The sequence below is a fragment of the Crotalus tigris genome, unplaced genomic scaffold, assembly GCF_016545835.1.
Source record: "Crotalus tigris isolate CLP2741 ecotype Arizona unplaced genomic scaffold, ASM1654583v1 scf7180000018371.15429387391:27106975, whole genome shotgun sequence".
In the NCBI taxonomy this organism is placed as follows: domain Eukaryota; kingdom Metazoa; phylum Chordata; class Lepidosauria; order Squamata; family Viperidae; genus Crotalus; species Crotalus tigris.
In genome coordinates, this window is record NW_024096970.1 from 7,347,425 (window position 1) to 7,374,332 (window position 26,908).

Consider the following 26,908-nt stretch of genomic DNA (forward strand, 5'->3'; position numbering starts at 1 on the left):
CCTCGTCAAGACTGGATCTCCTAGCAAGAGGGGGCGTGTCAAGTTTGGCAGACAGAGAAAACCCATTGGTGGATTCTCCATCTCTGTACTGAGAAAAGGCATTAAGGTAAGACAACGCCCCTTCTCTATTGCTGCTTAAATTATATCCAATTTATACTTTATACTTTTTGCCACAAAACTTCAACTTCTAAGATCTACAGTTTTTATGAAACTTTAATATTTAGCTATTAAACTTGATTCTATGATCCGAGAATTCTTGATTGCCATCTGGAAATAATATATAGTAAAATCTCTCTTGAATTTATTCACATTCAGCTCTTGTTTCTTCTGCTTTTTCCTTTTCTTCTGCCTTCTATTTGGTTATAATACAGATATAATCGCCTTAATGATGCTAATGATTAGAAACTCTGTTGTTAACAGACATTTATTAATCAAAAGAATACAAATGCTGCTAACTGCAGTTACTGAAGTCCTGTGTGGGTCCTTAAGGAAGAACCTCACATAACCACAACTACAACTTTCCCATTGACTTTGCTTGCTAGAAACTGGCACAGAAGGTTGCAAATTGCAATCATATGACCATGATAGTATATTAATGGATTTAATGCATATGGTTCATCTCTATATTTGAGGAAGAGAAGGCATCTACCTCAGTTGTTCATAGTCATTGAGGTTCAACATGCTAGTTTTCCTTCCTAGATTGAAGGTCAAAGCTCTACAGATAGCATTGCAGAACATAATCCATATTATAACTTACTTTCAGTCTTTTGGTGGTTCATTATATACTGTGTATAGAAAATTAGAAGACTTAAAAGAGTTGATTTCTGCTAGTTAGTTGAATTAATAATAATAGTAGTAGTAGTAAAGTTGGAAGGGGCCTTGGAGGTCATTTAGTCCAGCCCCCTGCTCAGGCAGGAAACCCTACACCATTTTGGACAAATGTCTCTTCTTAAAAATTTCCAGAATTGGAGCATTTACTGCTTCTGGAGGCAGGCTGTTCCACTGATTAATTGTTCTCACTGTTAGGAAGTTTCTCTTTAGTTCTAGGTTGCTTCTCTCCTTGATTAGTTTCCACCCGTTGCTTCTTGTCCTGCCTTCAGGTGCTTTAGAAAATAGCTTGATTCCCTCTTCTTTATGGCAGCCCCTGAAATATTGGAATACTGCTATTCCAATACTGCTATTAGTTAATGAAATGTGCTTATTGTTGTAATGCTGTATTTTAAAATATGGAAAACAGATGGCTGTTCTAACTGTTCCCTTAGGCAAGTTTTTTATAATAACTCTGTAAGGTAGGCCATAATTATTATTGTGGGAGGGAGAACTATAACTAAGAACTAGTTGCATGGTTACAGTTATTGTCTAACTTCATATGCTTTTGTTTTAATCTCAGTATTTGGTCAACTACATTCAGTTTTTAAATTATAGAATCAAAGAGCATAAATTAATAATGAAATAAATAAAAAATAGATAACTGCATCCCTGTAACCAAAAGAGAGGAGGAGGATGTAATAGGTATAAAAGAATTGGTAGAGTTGAGAATACATTACAGAAAATGAAAAGAGAAATGTAAGAAAGCTAAGCTATGGATGTCTGAATCTAGGAATCTCTGTTGAAGCCACTCTGCCAGCGTAGGAGCCATTGCCGCAAGTGCTCCTGCCATGACTAGGACTGCTTAGACCTTTACTTTCCACATCTTTTCTAGTTCTGTCACTTGACACTGTTACTTCTGTCACTGTTGTCTTCTGATTCTTGTCTACTACTATGATGTCTGGTTGATTGATCTATATCTGCCTGGATCTGGAAGTCCTGCAGGACCTTAACCCTTTTATTCTCCATGACCTTCTGTGGAATCTTCCATCTGGACTTGGAGGGTCTAGTCCAGGGGTCGGCAACCTTAAACACTCAAAGAGCCACTTGGACCCGTTTCCCAGAGATAAGAAAATACTGGGAGCCGCAAAACTTGTGTGTGTGTGCGCGCACACACGAGGGGGCGAGAGCTTGATTGAAGAGTTTAATTAAAAAAAAATAGAGGCTGATGTACATGAGTTCTCATTCTCTCTCTCTCTGCTGCTGCTTCCTGGAGAGAGAGAGAGAGAGAGAGAGAGAGAGGGAGGGAGGGAGGGAGGGAGAAGGGAAGTGCAAGTGCCTCTCTCTTCCTCTGCCTCTCTCTCTGCAAATGGCGGAGGAGGCTGGGAGCCGCAGGAGAAGGCTCAAAGAGCCACATGTGCTCCGGAGTCACAGGTTGCCCACCCATGGTCTAGTCCATACACTGTGCTGATGTTTCTACATATAATGCTGGCTCCTAGATTTTGCTATTCAGTCTGTATTGTTCCTGCTTGCATCTTACACATTGCTGCCATGTATTCCTCTGAGGCCTCTCTGCACAATCTGCATCTTGGGTTCTGTCTGTTGTGGTAGATCCCTGTTTTATGGATCTGATTCTTAGTGCCTGTTATTGTGCTGCTATAATCAAGTGTTATCTTTTTGTCCAGTGATTTTCAGTTACTGGTAGATTTTTCAGTTTTAACCACCTCAGTGACCTGCAAAGTTATGTCCTTTGCAGGGTCTTGTCTTTCCATAGCACTTCCTCTTCTTGATATTCCTCCCATGTTTACTGCTGCCTCAAACATTCTCATTTTGGGTGCTATCTTACTGATAAATTCCTGGATGCTCTGGATTTCATCCTAGTACTTTTGACACTGACTAGACCCTTCCTGCCCTCCTTCTGGCTGGTGTCCATTGTCAGGAACTTCTGGATCTTGAAATCAGAAGCCTTCATGTCCTGTTTTTAGTCTGTTCAAATTAAACATTTTTATAGCCACTCATCTAACTAGTGAGTAAAGATAAAATGATAATTCAATTATCAAAACCAATTAAAAATAATTTATCTTCCTCTCCCCCCCCCTTCTATATTGATGGCTTGCTTGAATTGGGTAGACTCTTGGAGGTTTGGCCTTTGGTGCCATTTGTTTTTCCTTATGGCAGGGTCCCTAGCTTTGGCCATTTTATGACTTGTGGACTTCAACTCCCAGAATTCCTCTGCACGCATGGCTGGCTGAGGAATTCTAGGAGTTGAAGTCCACAAGTCATAAAGTGGCCAAGGTTGGGGATCTCTGCCTTATGGTCATTGTATAGCATTATTTTTTTTAGCCATTTGTGGAGTCTTTAGAACAGTGGTTCTCAACCTGTGGGTCGGGACCCCATTTGGGGTCGAACGACCATTTCACGGGGGTCGCCAAACAAGGCTGTCCGCCATTTTCCCCCCCTTTTCTTTGGCCATGCCCCTGGCACCCGGTGATGTATAAGTGGTTGGGGGTCACCACAACATGGGGAACTGTATTATGGGGTCGCGGCATTAGAAAGGTTGAGAACCACTGCTTTAGAATGTATTTAAAAATGTAAAAACTACTTTGCTGGTTAAGTTAGTAATCTTAGAATTGTGTGTTTATGTGTACTCTCTATTCATGCTATTGTGTACCATTGATATAAGCCATGGTGCACTTTGCTACAGGAACATGCTTGAATTTATTGGAGTTTTTTTGTCTGTGTGCTGCAGTTTTTATTTTGCACTTCAAATGTAAAGAGTTACTTTTCTGATCATGCCTTTACGGTTCATGAATAATGTTTTTGTTTTATGCTACACTGTGTACTGTAAATAATGTAAGGTAATTTCATTCAAGATGTAAATGCTGACAGCCAGGCAGAGAGGGGTGTCTTCGGTATATTTCCAAGGTTTTTCTTTCCTTTTGCTAATTGATTCCTCTTCACAAACAAAGAAACTGCTATTATTTTCCTTTTTTACTTCTTTGTAGAAACCAGCCGTGGTGGAGGGAATATAATCTAAAGAGATAATCAATGTTCTTCACATCTTCAAGATTAGGTGGACAAGAAGCAAATTAGAGACTTAAGTTTTGCTTTAAAACATTGTTTTAAAGTAGCCCCAGTAGACTAATTGGAATTTATTTTGTATATTCTGCCATGGAAGAGGTAATTGATTGAACAGGTTGTGTCTTGTGTGCCAGATGAATGCAATTTATATCTCCTCATAAACTTTTTAATTAGGATACTATCTGGAGCAAATTATGTTTTTAGTTGAAAGAAAACTAAGAGGAAGTCTACCACATCTGGACTCTTAAAAAATGGAATAATTGTTACCCAGCAGCAACTAACTAGATTTTTCTGTAAGTCTTTACATTTAGTGGCCATCCAGATTTTTATAGGCAAGAAATCTGTTTTTAGCTACATTATTTAATTTATTTGGAATGGTTGTAACTCTTTCACATGTGGGATTTTGTTATGTCTCAAATGGGCTGGTCCAGGATATGAACTGAATTCCCAGAGCACAGTATTCTGTTCTGTTTGAAAAAAAATACATATTATGAAAATACATATTATTCATTTTATGCATTTTGATTACTGTATTTACATTGCTCCACATGTTACTAACATAATAAGATGTTGGGAAATAGTGTGGTTTAGAAACACATAAACTAAAGAAACCCAGTCTTTTTTTTTTTTCTTACGGAAAAGAATTTGGAGCTTGTTGTTCCAGTTCCACAAGAGGCCAGCTGGCCTAATAGTTTATAATTTTAAAATTGGACAAAGAGTAAGGATTTGCATGTAGTGACTTCTTGTATACCTCTATGCTTTGTATCAGACTGTTTTTGCGAGCTCTTAAATTTATAGATGAAGGGGTGCTGGTCATTAATTTTTGTTCATAGTAATAGAACTAATTGTCTAAGAACACACATTCCACGATGTGGGAATAATAATTTAAAATAGAATATTATGAGGAGTATTTTGAGGAAATATTCTAGATGAAGAGTTATTACGTTGGACAGTATAAGAATTCTAATAATTTACCTGCATTAATAAAGTTTCATGAAGTCACTATGTTTTGTTTAGTGTTTTTAAGTTATTTTAGTCATGTGAAACTGCTCTTAGCTATTTAATTAAAATAGAAGTTGATGTTAGGTGTTTTGGTACTTTTATATATCATGTTTATTCTTAAACAAGGAATGTGCCTGTTTATGCTTCTGACTCCTCCCCAATTGCTATGGCTTTTATACTGCTATTGCTTGTTCACATAAGGCTTACTCTCATCCAACTTAGGAGGTACAGCTTTCCTGATCTCAACTGACCAATGATTGTAGCTTTAAACCAACCTGTTTCATACATTCTCTGTTTAATTTTGACTGTACATTTCATGTATCTTGAATTTAGGCAACAGTTTAAGTCAGCACTGATTGTTGGCTAGCCACACTAGTTGGGGAAAGAGTCAACAGATGTATTTTATGATTAACATAAACATAGATATGATGTGAGTTGATGTGATAACTGACATACATACACACTACTGAAAAATTTGCATGTGAATATGCAATCTTAAAATTAATTTAAGATTTCTGGGTATGCTTTATATTGGCAGTAGAACCTTTCTAGAGCACTTGCTTTTATATCAGTGGCAGAACTAAAATGTTTTTTTTTTTTTAAAAAATTATTTTAAGCTATTGATTTTTCAGTTGTGTTTAACAGTGATGCTGGATTTTATATAGCCCCTTCACTAGGCCCATACTGTTACTGAAAACTGTATAGAACTTTAAAGTAATATAACTCTACTCTTAACTTCAGTTTCATATTTTTTCTAATTTCTCTTGGCTTCTTAATTACAGATGGATAATAGATAAAATGGAGAGGTAAATTTTTACCCAGGTTTTTTTTTTGCTACACTTGGATGCAATATATTAGGGAAACAATGTTTTTTGCATTACAAATAAATTTAAATCTGAATGTGAAAATGAAAACTCCATGAGCACTCTGCTTTGGAATATCCTGCTCAGAGCACTTATTCAGATGTCAGTTCAGTTCTAGGATTACTTTTTAAACTTTCTCTGGCTTTTTAAGCTTAATTTTAACATTTTATGTAAATGTTGCACCATGGTATTTAATTCATTTTATTTTTGTTGCTTCTGCTAATGGGTCTTTGAAAAAAATTCTATATTGTTCTACCGAGGTGGATGTATTTTTAGATATCACTAGTTTGCTATTAATTTATGTACAGATTTTTTGGCACAAGATTTCTGTTTGGAAAAATGACGTACAGATTCTTAATTAAAACTATTTTTAAAACCAGTTCACTTTTAAATCTCCAAAGGTAAATGCTATTGTGTCCATTACTAAAAAGTAGTGCAAGTGTTAATAATATCTTATATTTTTTCAGTGTTGTAATTCTTTAATCTTTTTAAAAAGATCCTGGCTCTGCTGAACGTACAGCTCAAAAAAGGAAGTTTCCAAGTCCGCCACACTCTTCTAATGGTCATTCCCCTGAAGATTCATCAACAAGCCCAATTAAAAAGAAAAAGAAACCTGGCTTATTGAACAGCAATAATAAAGAACAGGTAATAGAAATCGTGACTATGAAGCAATGTACGTTGAACAACAATGTTGTAAATGAAGTTGTGATAGTATCTAAATGTTCTAGTATGTCTTCGATAATCATGTGTAAGAGGAAAGTTGCTTCTTGATTTCTAATTTTTCATTCAACTAAGTTTTTTTTGTAAAAATAAGTAAATTTTGTAAAAATAAGTAAATACATATATACACAAACACACATATACTCCTATATAAATAGATGGAATAGAGAGAGGGACAGAGAACAACTCAGCAGCAGAACAAACAATTTGTATTATAAGAACCTTCTGGATCAAACTATAGACTTATTGTCCCATAATTCTGCTTTCTGAGTGTCAGCTGGACTCTGAAAACCCTAAAGCAAGATATCTGGATAGGGTTCCTCTTTTAAATGTAAAATCTGCCAAACATTATTTGAAGAGCCGTGGTGGTGCAGTGGTTAGAATGCAGTATTGCGAACTAATTCTGCTGACTGCCAGCAGTTTGATTCTCACCAGCTCAAAGCTGACTCAGCCTTCCATCCTTCTGAGATTGGTAAAATGATTCAGATTGTTGGGGGCAATATGCTGACCACTTAGAGCCGGCTATAAAGCACTGTGAAGTAGTACGTAAGTCTAAGCACTATTGTTACTATTCTTGTTCATCAAAGCAAATGATATTCAGAAGTATGCGCCATCACATCCATTTTGGACTAGTAGCTGCCCAGGATCTTTTCTGTCCCTCTGATTCCCATCATAAGTCAGTAAACCAAAAACAGTTCTAGTAGGTAGTATATAGCAGAAAGCCAGATTCAAAAAATAGTGAAGCAGGCCCAAGGCTCCAACTTCTTAAAGAGAGAAGCCCATATTGCTATTTGTCTTTGTACCTGCTTTAATTTATTAAATTATTATGCTACCCATCTGCCCTACAAAATGAGTCTTAATTATTATTCAACAGAATTCTCAGAACTAGTGGCCAGATTCCCCCTATCAAAGCTTTCATGCCATAGCCTAAGAGAACAGTCACCTTCAAGATTGCTCTACCAATAGACTTTTCTGTAGGCATAATCTGGACAGTTCTGGAACAGTATGATTTATGGCAAATATTGTTTGGAAGTAAAATCTAAAAATGTAAAATCTGCTAACCATCATTTGAAGAAATATATTAATCTAAAGAATAGGATATATTTGGTTAATATCTGTAGTAATGTTTTACAGTGCTCTTTTAGTTATTACATTTTATATTTATAATAATTCATTCAGTATATAACAAGTTATTTTGTTAATAAGCTTAGCAAGGGGATTCAGTGAGGTATTAGAATTGCTGATAATTGTTATTTACTCAGCCAAATTGTTGTTGTTGTTGTTGTTAATTGCGAAGTCGTGTCCAACCCATCGCAACCCCATGGACAACGTTCCTCCAGGTCTTCCTGTCCTCTACCATCTTCTGGAGTCCATTTAAATTCACACCTACTGCTTCAGTGACTCCATCCAGCCATCTCATTCTCTGTCGTCCCCTTCTTCTATTGCCCTCAATCTTTCCCAACATTAGGCTCTTCTCCAATGAATCCTTCCTTCTCATTAGGTGGCCAAAGTACTTGAGTTTCAACTTCAGGATCTGGCCTTCTAAAGAGCAGTCGGGGTTGATATCTTCTAGGACTGACCGGTTTGAACACCTTGCAGTCCAAGGGACTCGCAGGAGTCTTCTCCAGCACCATAGTTCAAAGGCCTCAATTCTTTTGCGCTCAGCCTTTATTATGGTCCAACTTTCACACCCATATATTGCAACTGGGAAAACCATGGCCTGGACTATACGCACTTTTGTTGGCAGGGTGATATCTCTGCTTTTTAGAATGCTGTCTAGATTTGCCATAGCTTTCCTCCCCAGGAGCAAGCGTCTTTTAATTTCTTGGCTGCAGTCCCCATCTGAGGTGATCTTGGAGCCCAGAAAAATAAAATCTGTCACTACCTCCATTTCTTCCCCATCTATTTGCCAGGATTGAGAGGGCCGGATGCCATGATTTTGGTTTTCTTAATGTTGAGTTTCAAGCCAACTTTTGCACTCTCCTTCTTCACCCGCATCAATAGGCTCTTTAGTTCCTCTTCACTTTCTGCCATTAGAGTGGTATCATCTGCATATCTTAGGTTGTTGATATTTCTCCCGGCAATCTTAATTCCAACTTTTGATTCATCTAGCCCTGCCTTTCTCATGATGTGCTCTGCATATAAGTTAAATAGGCAGGGCGACAGTATATAGCCTTGCCGGACTCCTTGTCCAATTTTGAACCAATCAGTGGTTCCGTGTTCGGTTCTCACTGTTGCTTCTTGACCCGCATATAGGTTTCTCAAGAGACAAATGAGATGGTCTGGTACTCCCATCTCTTTAAGAACTTGCCACAATTTGTTGTGATCCACACAATCACAGGCTTTTGCATAGTCAATGAAGCAGAAGTAGATGTTTTTCTGGAACTCCCTAGCTTTCTCCATGATCCAGCGTATGTTGGCAATTTGATCTCTAGTTCCTCTGCCTCTTCGAAATCCTGCCTGTACTTCTGGTAGTTCTCGATCCACATACTGCTGGAGTCTAGATTGTAGGATTTTAAGCATAACTTTACTAGCATGTGGAATGAGTGCAATGGTGCGATAGTTTGAACATTCTTTGGCATTGCCTTTCTTTGGAATTGGAATGTAAACTGACCTTTTCCAATCCTGTGGCCACAGTTGAGTTTTCCAAATTTGCTGGCAAATTGAGTGTAGCACTTTTACTGCATCGTCTTTTAAGATTTTGAATAGCTCAGCTGGAATACTGTCACCTCCACTAGCTTTGTTGTTGCTCAGATTTTCTAAGGCCCATTTCACTTCACATTCTAGGATGTCTTATCGTGGTTGTCTGGGATGTTAAGCTCATTCTTGTATAGTTCTTCTGTGTAGTTTTGCCATCTCTTCTTAATCTCTTCTGCCTCTGTTAGGTCTCTGTCATTTTGGTCCTTTATCATGCCCATCTTTGCATGAAACGTTCCCTTCATATCCAATTTTCTTGAAGAGATCTCTGGTCCTCCCTATTCTGTTGTTTTCTTCTATTTCTTTGCACTGTTCATTTAAGAAGGCATTTTTATCTCTTCTAGCTACTCTCTGGAATTCTGCATTCAATTGGGTGTATCTTTCTCTTTCTCCTTTGCCTTTCGCTTCCCTTCTTTCCTCAGCTATTTGCAAAGCTTCCTCAGACAGCCATTTGCTTTCTTGCATTTCTTTTTCTTTGGGATGGTTTTAGTTGCTACCTCTTGTACAATGTTGCGAACTTCCATCCATAGTTCTTCAGGCACTCTGTCTATCAGATCTAATTCCTTAAATCTATTTGTCACCTCTACTGTATATTCATCAGGAATATGATTTAGTTCATACCTGAGTGGCCTAGTGCTTTTCCCTACTTTTGTCAATTTAAGCCTAAATTTTGCAACGAGAAGCTCATGATCTGAGCCACAGTCAGCTCCTGGTCTTGTTTTTACTGACTGTATAGAGCTTCTCCATCTTTGGCTGCAGAGCACATAGTCAATCTGATTTCTATGTTGACCGTCTGGTGATGTCCATGTGTAGAGCCATCTCTTGGGTTGTTGGAAAAGAGTGTTTTTTATGACCATCGTATTCTCTTGACAAAATTCTATCAGCCTGTGCCCTGCTTCATTTTGTACTCCAAGGTCAAACTTGCCTGTTATTCCGGTTATCTTTTGGCTTCCTACCTTAGCATTCCAATCCCCATGATGATAAGGACATCATTTTTTGGTGTTAATTCTATAAGGTGCTGTAGGGCTTCATAGAACTGGTCAATTTCATCCTCTTCAGCACCAGTGGTTGGGGCATAGATTTGGACTACTGTGATATTGAATGGTTTGCCTTGGATTCGAATTGAGATCATTCTGTAATTTTGGGGATTGTATCCCAGTATTGCTTTTCCTATTCTTTTATTGACTATGAAGGCTACTCCATTTCTTCTGAAGGATTCTTGCCCACAGTAGTATACCTGATGGTCATCTGAGTTAAATTCACCCATTCCTGTCCATTTTAGTTCGCTGATTCCTAGGATGTCGATGTTCAGTCTTGTCATCTCTTTTTTGACTACGTCTAGCTTGCCTTGATTCATGAATCTTACATTCCAGGTTCCTATGGAGAAAAAATCTTTACAGCATCGGACTTTCCTTTCACCACCAGATATATCCACAGCTGAGCGTCCTTTTGGCTTTGGCCCAGTCGCTTCATTCTTTCTGGCGCTACTAGTACTAGCCCTCTGCTCTTCCCCAGTAGCATATTGGACACCTTCCGACCTGAGGGGCTCATCTTCCAGTGTCATATCTTTTTTCTTTTAGTACTGTCCATGGGGTTTTCATGGCAAAGATACTGGAGTGGTTTACCATTTCCTTCTCCAGTGGATCACATTTTGTCAGAACTCTCTGCTATAACCTGTCCATCTTGGGTGGCCCTGCACGGCATAGCTTATAGCTTCATTGAGTTACGCAAGCCCCTTCGCCACGACAAGGCAGTAATCCATAAAGGGGACTCAGCCAAATAGTTCCAGGCTAATCAGTCAACCTTGGACAGAGTTCTGCATTATCCTGTTCTAAATTGTTAATTATTTAAGTTGAAAGAAAACAATAGAACAGAATTTTCAGAATAATGGAATTTCCATAGTAATAACTTTATTGCATTGATAAAATTTGATTTATAAAGTTGATTTATAAAAATCAGGTTTATTAAGCAATGTTTATGTGTATAAGTAATATATTCATCACTGGTTTATATTTAACTTAATTATTAGAACAGTTTGTGCTCTACCACTTCAATTACTGTGTCATAAAACAAGGCTGGGGAATGTGAAGTCCTTTAAATCTTGTTGAACTTCAGTTTTCATAAATATAATCAATAGCAAGATATGAAGAGACTTAGTCCAAAAACATATGTTATACATAAATTATGTATAAATTACTAATGTAAGTGTCATGTGAATATTGCGATTGTTATATATGGTTCATGATCCAGCATGATGCTTGCTAAAGTATGCTAAAATGCTTATTTCTTTGACTTTCAAACTGTCTCAGTTGCCATAGAAACTCTAGGCAACAGACAGGAATGCAACAAGGGTTTATTTACAATGTGTACAATCACCATGGCACAATCCAACCACAATAAAAATAAATATATTAGAATTAAGCAGCAATTAAAATTATATAAAAGGAACAAAACTAGTATAGACCATGAAAAATTTATAATCAAAATGAAAATACTATGCAATTATAAAATCTTAAATCTGTCTGCCATCTACTGTGTTTCCCCGAAAATAAGACCAGGTCTTATTTTTATTTTATTTTATTGCCTCCAAAAGAGGCACCAGGTCTTATTTTTGGAATAAGCCTTTCCTCACCTCCAGCAACGACAGCCCCCACCAGCTGGTCCACTTCTTCTGGATCAGAATGAATGAATGCATTCATTTAGGCCTGCATTTTGCAGTCAGGCCTTTCCAGAAGGCCTAAGCAGCCGAGTACCGAGCTATGGATTCAATCCATAGCTTGGTGCTTGGCTGCTGAGATCTTGCAGAACTGAGTTATGGATCGGTTCTCGGCTGCACAGGCCTTCTGGAAAGCCCTGTGACTGAGAAATACAGGCCTGGCTGCAGAAGAGGCCTCAGAAGAAGAAGTGCGCTGGCAAGGAGAGGCCTGGCTGCAAGGTAAGTGGGTGCGGGACGGGTGGTACAGCTCTACACCTGTCACCCGTGTCCTAGCTTGATTTTTAGGTGTGTGCCTTTCCTTAAAACTAGGGCTTATTTTTGGGATAGGGCTTATATTAAGCCACCCCCCAAAATCAAGCTAGGGGTTATTGTTGGTGTAGGCCTTACTTTCGGGAAAACATAATAGCTTTATTAATAAGATTTAAAAACAGCCCTTTTGCCGTTTTCAGCGTCAGCTCTCAGCCATCACTACTAAGGAGACTGCTTCATTGAATAAATTGGATTTTTAAATCCTCCTTAAAAGCATTAAAATTAAGTTAATAGAAATTAAAACAGTCTGACAATAACAGCGAGAATATTAGCCCACATTAGGGTTAATACAGCAATTTTGCAACTTATAAAACAAGTTGGCTAAAATCAATATCAGAACTTAGGGGGAGATCACAAATTACCCTTCCCCTGGTTCTGCTGAAAAGGTTAGGTCGTTATATTAAGATTGGATCTGTATGGACCTTAGGAGGAATGCTATTGCATATGGTAGGGTTTTTAATAAAGGTATCACTCTTAATGATCCAGATAGTATACAACATAAAGTAATACAAAGGTTTAATACATCCAAAGTTCAGTATACTTCAACACACATTAGCAATAACTATCAAGAATGTATGTGCAATATTCATTTTGGTTAGCCTCAGGGTCATTGCTGGACAATAAAAATGATCAATGATTTTGCAAAAATGCAAGTATAGATTTTTAATTTAAACTCAGCTTTTTTTACATTTTTACATTTTTGAAATCCAATCAGCAAAGGATAGTATTACCCTTAATGGAGTTAATGAAGCCATTCTGAAGTCGCATATGTTACTTGTTATAGTAAAACTAATATTAAAAGAGATCTTTGGGCAAGACAGCTGAACTAGTTACTTGGTGCCCTAGTAGAAAAATTGAGCACCATTGTTGGATCATCTATAATTTTTAAGGCTGTGGATCAACAAATAAACTGTTATAGGACCAGATGGACTCAAGGACTCTTTCATCCTAGAACTATATAGATAGCTAGCTTCAGAGGATAGAATGTTTGGTACATTATATGTCATTTCTTGAGAACACCATAAAACCATCTGCATTTTTTCCTAAGTTTGGTGGCTGTCCTCCATAACTTAGTATGCAATCCCTGGAAAATGCACATTTGGCTTAAGAAATTTCCAACAGGTGGTACTTGTACTTACATTCATGAACCAAAAGATATTTTGTTTTTCAAATCCAGTTCTCTGCACAGGTCCACTTTATTTCTTTGATGTGTCCTCATAAAATCTGAAAAATATCCCAATCCTTTGAAATGCAAAATGTTTCTTCCCCTGCCTGCTGTCAAGCCCTGGATGTACTAGTGATGCTGTTTCTGCTCTGAAACAAGCACCAGTGTCCCCACCATGAAACCTAACTACAGTGATGCTTTGCCCATCTGGTTTTGTATGTGGATCCATATATAGTGAGGTACAGGTACAGCCAAAAGTATTAGTGCCCCTCAACTTTGCACCAAAGAATACCTCAACTTTTGCCCAAAATGTGCACCATATGAACTAAAGAATGGTAGATGCCATATACTTTATTTCATAGCAAATTGGGATTTTCTGGCGGAAACTTGGGAATACCAATAGTTTTGGTTACATTTGGAAATCAAACGACTCTTAGTTCTCTGCTTAATTGTCTACCATCAAATTGGTACTGATTTTTAGTGACTCCATAGGCTCCAGAACAATCTGTCCCCAAGTTAACTCTTTGGGTCCTTGTAACAATGCACTCATTGTCATTGTAATCGAGTGCCAACCATCTTGCTGCTGATCATTGTCCTCTTCTTTATTTATTTATCAAATTTGTATGCTGCCCATCTGGCCAAAGGTGACTCCTTCCACCCTTCCTAGCATTATAGACTTCTCAAAGGAGCTGCTGTTTTCATATGTGCCGAAATATGGTGGTTTAGTTCTTCATAGTACAATATTACTGATATCTTTTTAAAAGAGTGTCATGGAAGGAGCAGCATATAATAATTGCAACTTGTAATATAAAGTTAAAATTTGCCATGGGAAGTCTCCATTGTGCACTAATGTCGGGTAACTGTTGTTTATATTTATTCAATATTTATATACTAGTCTTTATGAATCATGTCCATAGCATTTGAAAGCTATGCAAAACTGTAAGGAAAACTGAAAATAATTTACGGGACCTACCTACCTGAGATTGTCTCTTCCTGATGGTGTCTACCCATCCAGTTAGATCCAGTAAGAGAGGTATTTTTTATTTATTTCTAAAATTTATTGGTCACCCATCTTACCATAAGGGTGGATTACACTCATTAAAATATGTTTACAAATATACATTAAAATATAAATAAATTCAGCCATTAAAATCTAAGGACATGTGGGAAGGGCACGATGAAGTGAGATAAGGTGGGATTTTATTCCCCCAGAGATTAGATTTGCCCCAACCCTGCTGGCTTTTCACAAGGAATTAAAAACTTGGTTTTGCCATCAAGCCTGGAACCCTAATAGTATGGCTGAACCCATTTCTTGGTCATGGTTACACTGAAAGTATGATGTCATGATAATTCTCAGCTATTTTATTTATGTTGTTTCCGATATTTTTTTCGCTTTTTATTCTACTTTATTTGTTAGCTGCCTAGAATCATGTATGCAAGATGGGTGGCCATATAAATTTATTAAATAAATAATGACATTAACCTAGTCAAATTAATACTATCTGTTATTTGTCTCACTGAAAGTATGATGTCATGATAATTCTCAGCTACCATTTATCTACTTTATTTGTTAGCTGCCTAGAATCATGTATGCAAGATGGGTGGCCATCAAACCTAGTTTAATACTATCTGTTATTTGTCAACATTTACACCATTTATCTTCATTAGTTCTCAAATTTTAATATTACAAAAGAAAGGAAAAATGTTTCAATCTTTTAACTACCCAACTCCTAAGACTACAATCCTGTGTCATCTTGTCCTTACTTATTTTTATTTCTTTTTCTAAGCTTGTCTGGAACATAGCAACCTTTTTGCATAATATTTTTTGGGTCTATAATTTAGTTATATTTTTCATCATATTATAGCTTTATAGCATTTTTGAAATCCAATGATTGCAACTCCTTACATGATACTCTGTATGGTACCATACATTTGAAACAAAATCTCTTTGTCAGTTTTATTTATATTCTTCTTCAGATTGAATTTTTTACAGTTACAAAAGGCGCCCTCTCTTAGTTCCATTAGATAAACTTAAGAAATTGGCAGGAGATACAAGAGACATTTTTTAAAAGATTTTAAAAAACAAGTTGGCCATGTTATAGGCACTAACAGTACTGATTTAATGCTTAAAGGTAATCAAGATTACTATCTGAATTGCACCCAGAAGTATTTTTTTAAGCCAATATGATTCTTTGTATGAGCAGATAATATCTCAATAACATGTTTCACTTAACTCTCTGGCTGCTGGATTTTGCATCAGCTGAAATTTCTGGACACTTTTCAGTGGCAGTCCCTAAAGCATATAGAAAGGTAACTTAAAGATATCAGTTACAATGTCCACATCTGATATATCTTTCAGTGAAGATAACATCTGCATACTTCCAGTGGCTAATATAGTCATTTATTTTGAGATGAAACATAAAACAATAGTAATGTTGAACAGATTTCCCAAGGTTCATTTTAAACTTAATCCAGTATAATTTTAAGTATTGGGATTATAGTAATTTAAACAATCATATGATTTATTAGATGATTACATTGCATTAAAAAGACTGGAAGTATGTAAAAGATGTGGGATACTGTTTCTATCTTGTTTTCTTACTTGAAAAGCTGAATATGTCAAATCTCAGGTGTGATCTTGCTGAAGATAATATGAATGAGGAACCCTCTAAAGACTAGGAGTTTCTTTTAATAGGAATTGTAAGAGCATTTTATTTTACTGCTGCTTGATCAAGGCTTCTATCAAAGTTTTATCAGTTTTCTATTCTACACTATTGCTAATTATTTTAGAGTGCATTTTTAGAAGTTCTATCATATTTTGGAATGCCATATTATAAAAATAACAATCTAAAGATTATTTTTGCTAGGATTATATTTTATTGTATTATTTTCTAAAAGCTTTATTAATCTTAATGTGTACATTTTCTGCTTGTATATGATTCACGTATATATATGTGTAAAAGGAATTTCATGTGCTAATGAAATGATAGTTGGAATATATCCTCACTCAAATTCAAATATCTTTACCAACTGTCCAGTCTTTAAGCAACTTTTACATTAAAAAAGAATTAGTTTAATGTAGCAATTTGTTATGGAGTGGGGGGAACAATAGGAAAATAAAACAGCATATCAAATTAAAAGTTTTGCGTAATTCTGTGCCTTAAGATAATTTGTCCACCTGATATGTGAGTGTGAGGTTACTATCCTTTAAAAAGTAATTCAGGTAGTCCTCAACTTATGACCATAATGGAACCTGCCCATTATGATCATAAGTTGTGATGATTGTAAAACAGGTTATCATGTGACTGACACCCCTTTTTTGTGACAGTCGCTGAGTAAATGTCCAGTCATTAAGCAAACCAATTGTTCACCATGGGGCTTTCCCCCCCCCAAAAAAAAACCCATTTTGGGGGGCAAAAATATAAAGCACAGTCACATGACCCCAAGATGCTGCAAATGGCCATAAATGCTACTGAAAATGAAGAGACTGAGCAACTGCTCACATAATGACTATACTGGATTGGTTAGATTGCATTGGAAAAGGCAGTCCTGAAAGTACTGGAAGAGCTAAGCCATAAAGAAGTTATGGACTTTGAAATGTAGCTGTAACCTACTGCTTATTCTGTATTAATTTTATGCCTTTCATTGTTTTACTGTATTTCGGGTAGAAGAGGATGTGTGTCAGACTAACTTGTAAATAATAATAAACTATATACTGGACATGAGCCAGAGCCATTATTAGGATCTACCTTGTGGCAGTTGGAGTGGTGAAATATAACTATTTCTCTGCCCTTGTTGCCCAGTGTCTGTATTTGGGTGACTTGGTTGCTCTGCAGAGAGAGCAATACTGAGTTTCAACTAAAGTGTCGCTGTGAAGAATATGCTATGCAAAGTCGGTCATATTTGTTCAACGTTGGACTCCAGCCTTGTAGCAAAATCAATGGAGGTGGTGGGTCGTATGTCACGCAAGGGTTGAGCCCATGGAACCTGAGGAAATGGACTGGACCTGCTCAACTGCTACCGTGTTTTCCCAAAAATAAGACCCGGTCTTATATTTTTTTCCTCCAAAAGAGGCATTAGATCTTATTTTGGGGGAATATCTTATTTTTTTCCAGGAGCAGTCCCATGCATCCCACACCCTTATCATGCTGCAGGGCTCCTGCCGCCGCCACGGCATTGGCAGCAAGGTGCATCACGCCATCGCAAGGCTTGCTGCTGTTGCCGCTGCTGCCGTAAGGCACATCCCGTGATGCACCTCGTGCCGGCAGTGGCAATGGCGGGATGCACTTTGCAGTGGTGGCAACAGTGTAACACACCATGGCGGTGCGATGCATCTCATGGCAGCAAGACACGCTTTGCAGTGGCGGCAACAGTGGCAATGGCAGCATGACGTGCCTTTTGGCAATAGCAAGAGCCCTGCGGCATGGTAAGCGGATTTGGGGTGCATGGGCAGCTCCCCTCCCCCCGCTTTGTTTCATTTTTTTAGCAAATAAGTAAGTCTTATTTTTCAGGGAAACACAGTAGTTCAGCCACTTGTGTGTTAAATCCGTGCTCCTCCTGGCTAATTAAATCTGTGTGGGTCTAAGTGATAGGTAATTCCTTAAGAATTAACTTTTAAAGAAGCAGTGGTATGCCCCCTCAAAGGACCATCACTTGGCCCAGGTTGTCCTGACAGCTTTCGTTCATTCTCCAATCTCCTCTTTCTAGGGAAGCTGGTAGAGAGACTGGTCATATAACATCTTCACAGAACCCTGAATAAGGTGGATTATCTAGACACCTTTCAGTTAGGGTTCACACTGGGGTTTGGGACTGAGTAGGCATTGATTGTACTCATAGATGATCTCTGGCAGGAGCGAGATGGGGGTAGTACATCCATCCTGGCTCTTCTGGACCTTTCAGTGGTGTTCAGTACCATTGATCATGATATCTTTCTGGGCTGGTTTCAGGAATTGAAGGTGGGTGGCACTGTATTGTGATGGTTTTCCTCCTTTAGGTTCTGTTCTCTCTCCCCTTCTATTTAGTATTTACATGAGGCCGCTGTTGAGGTGAGCCATTGGTTTGGGATGAAATATTAATATGCTGATGATACCCAGCTTTATATCTCTATCCCAGGGCCTTTGGATGATGCTGTGGATGTCCTATCCCAGTATCTGGAGGCTTTGGGTGACTAGATGGGTGACACAAACTCCAACTCAACTCTGGCAAAACAGAATGGCTATGAGTATTGAGACAAGGAGACAAGGTTCTTCCATGTTTAGTTCTGGATGGGGTTATACTACCCGAGACAAACCCAGTGTGCAATCTGGTGTCCTCCTGAACTCAGCACTCCTGCTCAAAGAGCAGGTGGCAGGCATGTCTAGGAGAGCCTTTGCACATCTTTGGGTGGTGCGGCAATTGCACCCATATATGCTCTCGGAGGCCCTGAATACAGTAATTCATGCCCTTATAACCTCTCGTTTAGACTACTGTAACACACTGCATGGGGCTGTCCCTGAAGAGCATTCAGAGTCTTCTTCTAGTGCAGAATATGGCTGCATAGGTAGTAAAGGGTGCCAGATGTACAGCTCATATAGCACCACTTCTGCTTGAGCTGCATTGGTTACTGGTATGACACCAGGTGCAATTCAAAGTGGTGGTTGTCATGTTTAAAGCTCTACATGCTTTGGGACTGGGGTACCTCTTTTTCCAAGGATCTCTATCTGGTCAACCCAATTTAGCAGAGTGGACATGCTGCAGATCCCATCAGCCAAAGGCTGTCAAATCGTGAGAACTAGAAGACAGATTATTTCCACAAATGCCAAATTTTATTTTTATATGTGTGTGTGTGTGTGTGATGTTTTTATTTTTTATTTTATTGTTTTAAAATGTTTTCAGTGTTTTAATTATAATATTTTTTTGAATTGTAAACCAACCAGAGTCATTGACTGAGATGGGCATCTGCAGAAATTGAGTAAATAAATACATAAAAACTTTATATGATCAAGCTGGAATATTGAGTTCAAATTATCTCTAAAAAAGATGCTAAGAGAAAAGGGAGGGCTTTTTAAAAAAAAAGCCTTAAAAAGTCATTTTACTGTCAACAGAACACATCCAATTTATTTGAAATGAAGCTAAATTACAACAGATTATAGATTTTTACATTGTAGGCAAACTGTATAAATCTAGAGTTTTAAATAATGGTGCAAGACATTGCTGCATACAGTATTCACACTTGGCTCCTAGACAGAGTAGCTGTCAAAATAGTTCTGGAAAGGATTGTAAGTAAAAAGTGTATTTGGGGGGACAGTCTTACCAATTATGTTGAGCTATTAACTTGGCTGAATGTTAATTACCATATATTGTTAATAGGAAGTAAGTTATACTGTAGCGATTCTTCCATTGTTTCTTGAAACAAAACAAATTTCTCAACACCATAGTATTTAATATAATTATGTTCTCTTAACAGAACTAATTCTAAGTATATTTTGTCTTTTAAAAGGAAGCCAATGTATCATTATTACGTGCTTATGATATATGTTAGCAATTCATCTAATTGTGCAATTCCTTTGGTAAAAGAGTTTTATATATAGAAACATGCTAGATAAATCAGCTAAATCAGCTAGATAAATTACACAGCTTGGGCTTTTTGGATTTCTGTAATAGAGGTTGTTAGATTTAAAACATTATCTAATTATGCATACTGTTTGGAAAAACAGTTGTATTTTCCCATTTTCAATGGAATAGCACAGATCTCTCTCTCTCTCTCTCTCTCTCTCTCTCTCTCTCTCTCTCTCTCTCTCTCACACACACACACACACACACACACACACACACACATACACACACACACACACACATATACACACACACACACACCAACCAACCAACCAATCAAAAAGTGCAGCCTGGATTTAATATATTTGTAAGATTGTGTTCACAGATAAGGAGGCTGGAGATGGTTGTGCAGACAGCCAGCTGAAAGTTATTCCTGTTATCCTTGAAAAAAAATTGCTTCCTTGCCAGTTCACAGATAAGGAGACTGGAGATGGTGGTGCAAACAGCCAGCTGAAAGTTATTCCTTTTATCCTTGAAAAAAATTGCTTCCTTGCCAATTCACAGGAAAGAAATTAGAAAGAAATTAAGAAAGTCTCTTTCCTAATGTATTATGGGATAAATCAGTTCTCAGAAGGAAATAGTTCAGCTACAATATTCTTGTAACTAGCTTTAGTCTCAGTAAATATTTTAAAAGAAGATTCATTGTGAACGTTGCTTTGAAATAATTATTTCAATACATCTCACAACCCCTGGCTCCATCTTTTTCCAGTGGCCACTTTTCCCATTGAGAGGAAATTTAATTATATGTGGTTCAGTTATAGAAGTTTCTGATCCAGATCAATTCTACATAATATAAAGAATAAAGCCCTCCAGACCATAATCCCATAAGTTTTCGCTTGAAAGGACAAAGGAGCAGGCCAAGATGGACTTTCCAAAGAGTGATTCTTAAAGAAAAAGAATTTAAGGAAAGATTGGAGAAAGAGATGCACCTTTTCTTTCAAGTGAATGACAATGAGGATACATCCTTGTATCTGGGATATGGCAAAAGCATACATGAGGGGTGTAGCAATTTCGTACATGGCCAAGAGAAACAAAGAGAAAAAACAATATAGGATGAAGCTCGAGGATGAATATAAACAGGCCGAAACACAATTTCAGAGAGAGCCTGAAAACAAAGGATTGAAAAACAAAATAGATTTTATTAAACATAAACTATGTATAGAGGATTCAGAAAAGTTAGCACAAAAATTACAGGCAACTAAGCAAAATAACTTTGAACACGTGAATAAACCGGAAAGATGGCTAGCGTATAAACTAAGAAGGGAGAAAGAGAAGCAACGGATTATTAACTTGGAAGACGAGAAAGGAGAGATTCAGGGGGAGGAGACTATAAAAAGGGGAATCGCCCAAAGATACTATGAAAAACTATATAAAAGAAAGGAGGGAAAAAATGCAGAAAGGATAATAGAATACTTAGAGAAGGCAGACATATCGAAAATTCCGGAGGAAATAAAATCTATGTTAAATGAGGAAATAAGAATGGCTGAAATAATCAGGGCTATATATAAACAAAAAATTAATAAGGCAACTGGCCCAGATGGAATACCAGCGGAACTATATAAAGAACAACAAAGTGCACTCAATCAATACCTACTAGAAATTTTCAACGCTGTATTAACTGATGCTAAAATACCTAAGTCCTGGTCAGAGGCAAATATAATATTGATTCCAAAAGAAGAAGTGGAAAAAACACACATAGAAAATTATAGACCTATATCATTATTGAATTCTGACTATAAATTTTTTGCCTCAATAATGGCAGAGAGATTCAAAAAGTACCTAATTGATTTCATACATTCAGATCAAAATGGGTTTTTACCAAACAGACTAAGCAGAATATAAGAACAATCTTAGACATTCTCGAATTTTATGAATCACATAGTGATCGTCAAGTGGCACTTCTGTTCCTTGATGCACAGAAGGCTTTTGACAATGTCAATTGGCAATTTATGATCCAACAACTAAAATTAATGAATGTTGGGGAAAATTTTTTAAATGTAATAACCACAATATATTTTGAACAAAAGGCCCAGATCATAATAAATGGAGAGGCTACTGATAAATTCAACATACAAGACAAGGATGTCCTCTTTCGCCATTGTTATTTATATATACATTAGAGATTCTTGCTAATACATACAAACTTCAAGCTTATGCAGACGACTTAGCATTTATAATAGAAGACCCAGAACAATCAGGGCAAAAATATTGGAAGAGTATGGGGATCTGGCAGGTTTGAAAATAAATAGAAACAAAATAAAGATTATAACAAAAAACATGACTAACATATAAAAAGGAAACCTCGAGGCAAAATTAGGTATACAAGTAGTTTCTAAATTAAAATATTTAGGAATAGTTATTTCAGCATGCTGCTCATCAATTAAAGAAGACAATTATGGCAAATTGGTAAAGAATATAAAAGTAGATTTTGACCGATGGAAAAATTTGCATCTTTCATTACTTGGGAGAATTGCTGCAGTGAAAATGAACATCTTACCTAAAATGATATTCCTGTTTCAGAATATCCCAATTCAACTAGACAAGAAATTTTTCAAGGAGCTGAATAAATTAACTTTAGAATTTGTGTGGTCCGGTAAGAAGGCAAGAATAAAATTAAAGGCATTACAGGATGCCAAAGAGAGGGGCGGTTTAGGTTTCCCAGATTGGGAGCTATATTACCAAGCAGCGGCCCTAACATGAATTAGAGACTGGATAACCTTAGAAAATAAAAGATATTTACATTTAGAGGGTTATGACCTCCAGTAGGGTTGGCATGCTCACATATGGATGGGACAAAGCAGAAACCATCAATATTTTTTAAGGCATCAGGTTCGGCAAGAATTAATAAAAAGCTGGAATATAGTTAAACGTCAATATTACACAAAGATTCCGGCTTGGCTATCGCCATTGGAGGTAGTCACATATCCCAATTTGTATAGGAAAGACAAGGTTATTATATATAAAGACATCTTGACAGAAGATTATTTAAAACAAAAACAATTGCTAAAACAACAAGGAATAGACATGGAGTGGTGGTCTTATCTCCAGATACAGCAAGATACATGAAGGATAAGCAAGAATGGGGTATTAAAAGACAAGATACGGGGTTAGATAAAATACTGCTAGACCCGGAGAAAAAAACAAAGAATATTTATAAACACCTGTTGGAACATAAGCTATATGAGGAGCAGGTTAAAGAAACAATGGTGACATGGGCAATAGATCTAGGATATAATATAAATATGGATCAATGGCAGCAAGTATGGGAGAGAAATAACAAAATCACATTGGCGACAGCATATAAAGAAAACCTCTATAAGATGGTTTACAGATGGCATCTCCCTCCGGCCAGATTAGCCAAAATGTATAACAGATATTCATCTATGTGTTGGAAATGTAAAAAAGATAAGGGCACCTTTTTTCATGTATGGTGGACATGTAGAGAAGCACAAGTGTATTGGCGTATGGTCTGAGAATGGCAATAGAAATGACTAGGCAAAGCATTCTATACAAACCTGAGGCATTACTATTAGGAATACTAGAGAAAATGTAAATAAAGAGGTCACATATTTAATTATTCATGTGGTTACGGCAGCAAGGCTATTATTTGCTCAAAAGTGAAAAGCAATGGAAGTACCGAGTGAGGAAGTACTACTAAAGAAAATTATGTATTGCGCAGAACTAGATAGGATAACTAAAAGATTAAAAAATCAGGAAGAAACAGAATTTTATTGAATATGGAATAAATTTTATAGATGGAGGGAAAAAAATAGAGGTCACAAACAAAGAGATAAGTTAAGATAGAGATCAGAAATGTATAGTTTGTATATAGATATATTACATGTAATTAATGTACAATACAGACTGAGATGTCAAAGACGATATACCATGTTCAATGTTTTTAATCTTTTTTTTTCTTTGTACTCAATAAAAACTTTATAAAAAAATTTTTTAAAAAAAGAATAAAGCCCTCTTCACCTATCCCTAAATATTGATTATTTTTTAAAATGCCGCAAAATTACTAAGCAAATGAATAATGGTTCGTGTAGTTTGCTTCTAGTTGAAGATCCAATGGATCTGATTTGGAAAAAAAAATATATTTACTTTAATGAATATAAGCTTTGTTTTCAAATACTCGTGGTGTGCTGAATGAGAGTTGGAACTACATAAACATTAGATGGGGGCTGATTGGTCATATTTGCTTATTTTAATTTTAAAATACAAATTTGTTTTGAAACCAAACCTGTCTTTCTTGCCTACATTTCAGTCAGAACTAAGACATGGTCCGTTTTACTATATGAAGCAGCCACTCACCACAGACCCTGTTGATGTTGTACCGCAGGATGGACGGAATGATTTCTATTGCTGGGTTTGTCATCGGGAAGGCCAAGTCCTCTGCTGTGAACTCTGCCCTCGGGTTTATCATGCTAAGTGTCTGAAACTGACAGCGGAGCCAGAGGGGGATTGGTTTTGCCCAGAATGTGAGGTATGAGGCCCATATCTGTTTCCCTGCTCCTAATTTCTCACTTTCTAGAAAATAGTTCTCTTATCATTGACTTTGAATGTGTAATCATGTCTTGAAAAGATAGAAGGTTAATGTAAATAATCATATTTACATTACCATATTTAGCAGTTTTATGTTTTGTTATGATGTTGTTTTTTTAGTCACAATTTATTTTATAGGCTCATTGGAATTGCTTTGTCAGATACCATGGAGAAGGGCATATGAATGAGAAAGCAGAGGATATTAAGATTACATGCTATCATGATAAAATGTTTCACTCTGGCATTTTCATCATTTTATTTTGAAATTATTCATTTTGTGTATTAAGTATATGGTATATGCTGGCGTATAAAGCGACTTCCGCGAGCGCTAAAATCGGCGCCGAAGACGGGGGTCGTCTTATACGCCGAGTCGTCTTATACACCGGAAATACTGGTAGTTTCCGGCGTATAAGACGACGTTCTAGGAATGCGGCTCGGCGATAAAGACAGGGGTCATCTTATATGCCGGGTCGCCTTGTACGCCTGCATATACGGTATATTGTACAGTGTGAAAACATTTCAGAAAAAAGCAGTTTCCAGAACATTTAAAATACCATTTAAAAGACAAGTTTAAGTTGTTGTGTCTGTAAGTTTATAAGGAATGTGAACAGAGAATAACAATAGATTTTCTCAAAACATGCTAGATATGACTAATAATTTGCTTCATACAAAATCTGCTAATTGTTACCACTATTTTTAAAAAGAAATAGGGTTATTTTAGAAAAAATGTATTTAAAGTTCTTATATTTATAGACTGTTTGAGTTTATATGCTGTGGGACATGAGTCAAATAATTGATATTGCCACTCAAGCATTTTCTTCTACTATATATAGGCAACTATGTTACCTTATTTTAAATTCTGTTTTATATGTATTGTATTTATTTTGTACATGTTGTATCTTCCATTTACCAAAAACAAAAAATGAAAAATTCTAGGCCATGGACATGCTCAAGAAAGAAAGTTAGATTGGGATAATAAGTTGATTAGATCCAGACTTGATCACTCTTAAAATATTCATTGAAACTAGAGATTTAAGGAAGTAGTAGTTCCAGTGATTTCAACATAATCAAATATAGATTAAGGCTATGCATCTCAGTATATATAATTAATTGCCTTATGGGCCTTTAAAATCAGTCAGGAAAATAATGAAGTGAATGTGAAGCCTGCTTCCAATCATGCTAGATTTGTGATAGATCATCCCTATGGTTTTATTGCCAAGAATAAACAAGTAGCTTGTCACTTTCCCAGTCTGATTTATAGCCCTAAGTTTTCCTAGTGGTCTGCCATCCAAATACTAACTAGATGAGACCCTACTTAGCTTTTCGATATTGGTCAGATGCAACCATGTGCAAAACATCTGCGCTCCACCCTGGAGAAATAGCACAGTATTTTCATGAACATGGATAATTCCACGTAATGTAAAATAAATTTCAGTGTTTGCTTTTGCATGTAAAAATTGTAAATTATTTTTAAGAATTTTCAGTATTTTTTATTTCTATTTTTAGAAAATTACTGTAGCAGAATGCATAGAAACACAGAGTAAAGCTATGACAATGCTCACTATTGAACAGCTATCCTACTTGCTCAAGTTTGCACTACAAAAAATGAAACAGCCAGGGGTAAGAAGATATGTGTTGATATTTGACTCTACTGTGTATTATTGCTTGTTTGAAAATAAATTATCTTTAGATATCTAGTTATATATATGTGTTAACATTGTACAATGTCTATCTGTCTGTCTGTCTCTCTCTCTCTCTCTCTCTCTCTCTCTCTCTCTCTCTCTCTCTAGCTGCTCATTGCGCTGAAGCAATGCTAGGCAGCTTATAGTTATTCAGTAAAAATACCATATAAAACATTAAAAAATAAATAATTAATAATAAATAAATAAATTTAAAATTCAGTTAAAATTGGCTTGACCAAGATGAAGAGGAAGAGTATTGTTAGATCTGCTGTGTGTTTGTCAGTGTTTTAATAAACACATAGGTATAGACCTGGGAGAGATTCTAAATATGAATGTGTTAAAATTGCATTAATTTTGTAATACGTATATGAACATGTGACAATTATAGAGAGTCCTCACTTAACCATAATTAGGATTGGCAACATGGTCATGATCATGTGACTTTGGTATGCTGTAACAGTCATAAGTCTGAGGACTAGTTGAAAAGGAACTTTCAATGCTTTTGTAATTTTGAACTGGGCAGTTCTTAAGAGAGGACTACCTGTCATTATGTTCTTATTTGGGCATGAATTGGGACTAATGAATGCCTAGTGATTATAATATATGACGTCTGATTTTCAAGCTTTTACCTGATTAAATTTAAACAAATGATTCTTGCTCAGTTTGATTGATTAGCTAGATTGTAAACATAATCACCCTGGTTTTAACACATTATTTGTTTTTAAGC

General features: G+C 36.6%; 1 protein-coding gene across 8 annotated transcripts in view; it reads left to right on the forward strand.

Moving 5' to 3' along the window:
- ZMYND8 (zinc finger MYND-type containing 8) overlaps positions 1-26,908 on the forward strand; it is a 126,628-nt gene that overhangs the window by 69,699 nt on the left and 30,021 nt on the right. For 7 of the 8 annotated variants that reach the window (XM_039351255.1, XM_039351254.1, XM_039351261.1 and 4 more), the window contains 3 exons: positions 6,250-6,398; positions 24,222-24,440; positions 26,006-26,119. In XM_039351255.1, coding sequence (XP_039207189.1) covers positions 6,250-6,398; positions 24,222-24,440; positions 26,006-26,119 — 482 coding nt within the window. The remainder of the gene's footprint in view (positions 1-6,249; positions 6,399-24,221; positions 24,441-26,005; positions 26,120-26,908) is intronic. The other variant, XM_039351260.1, reaches the window with a different exon arrangement.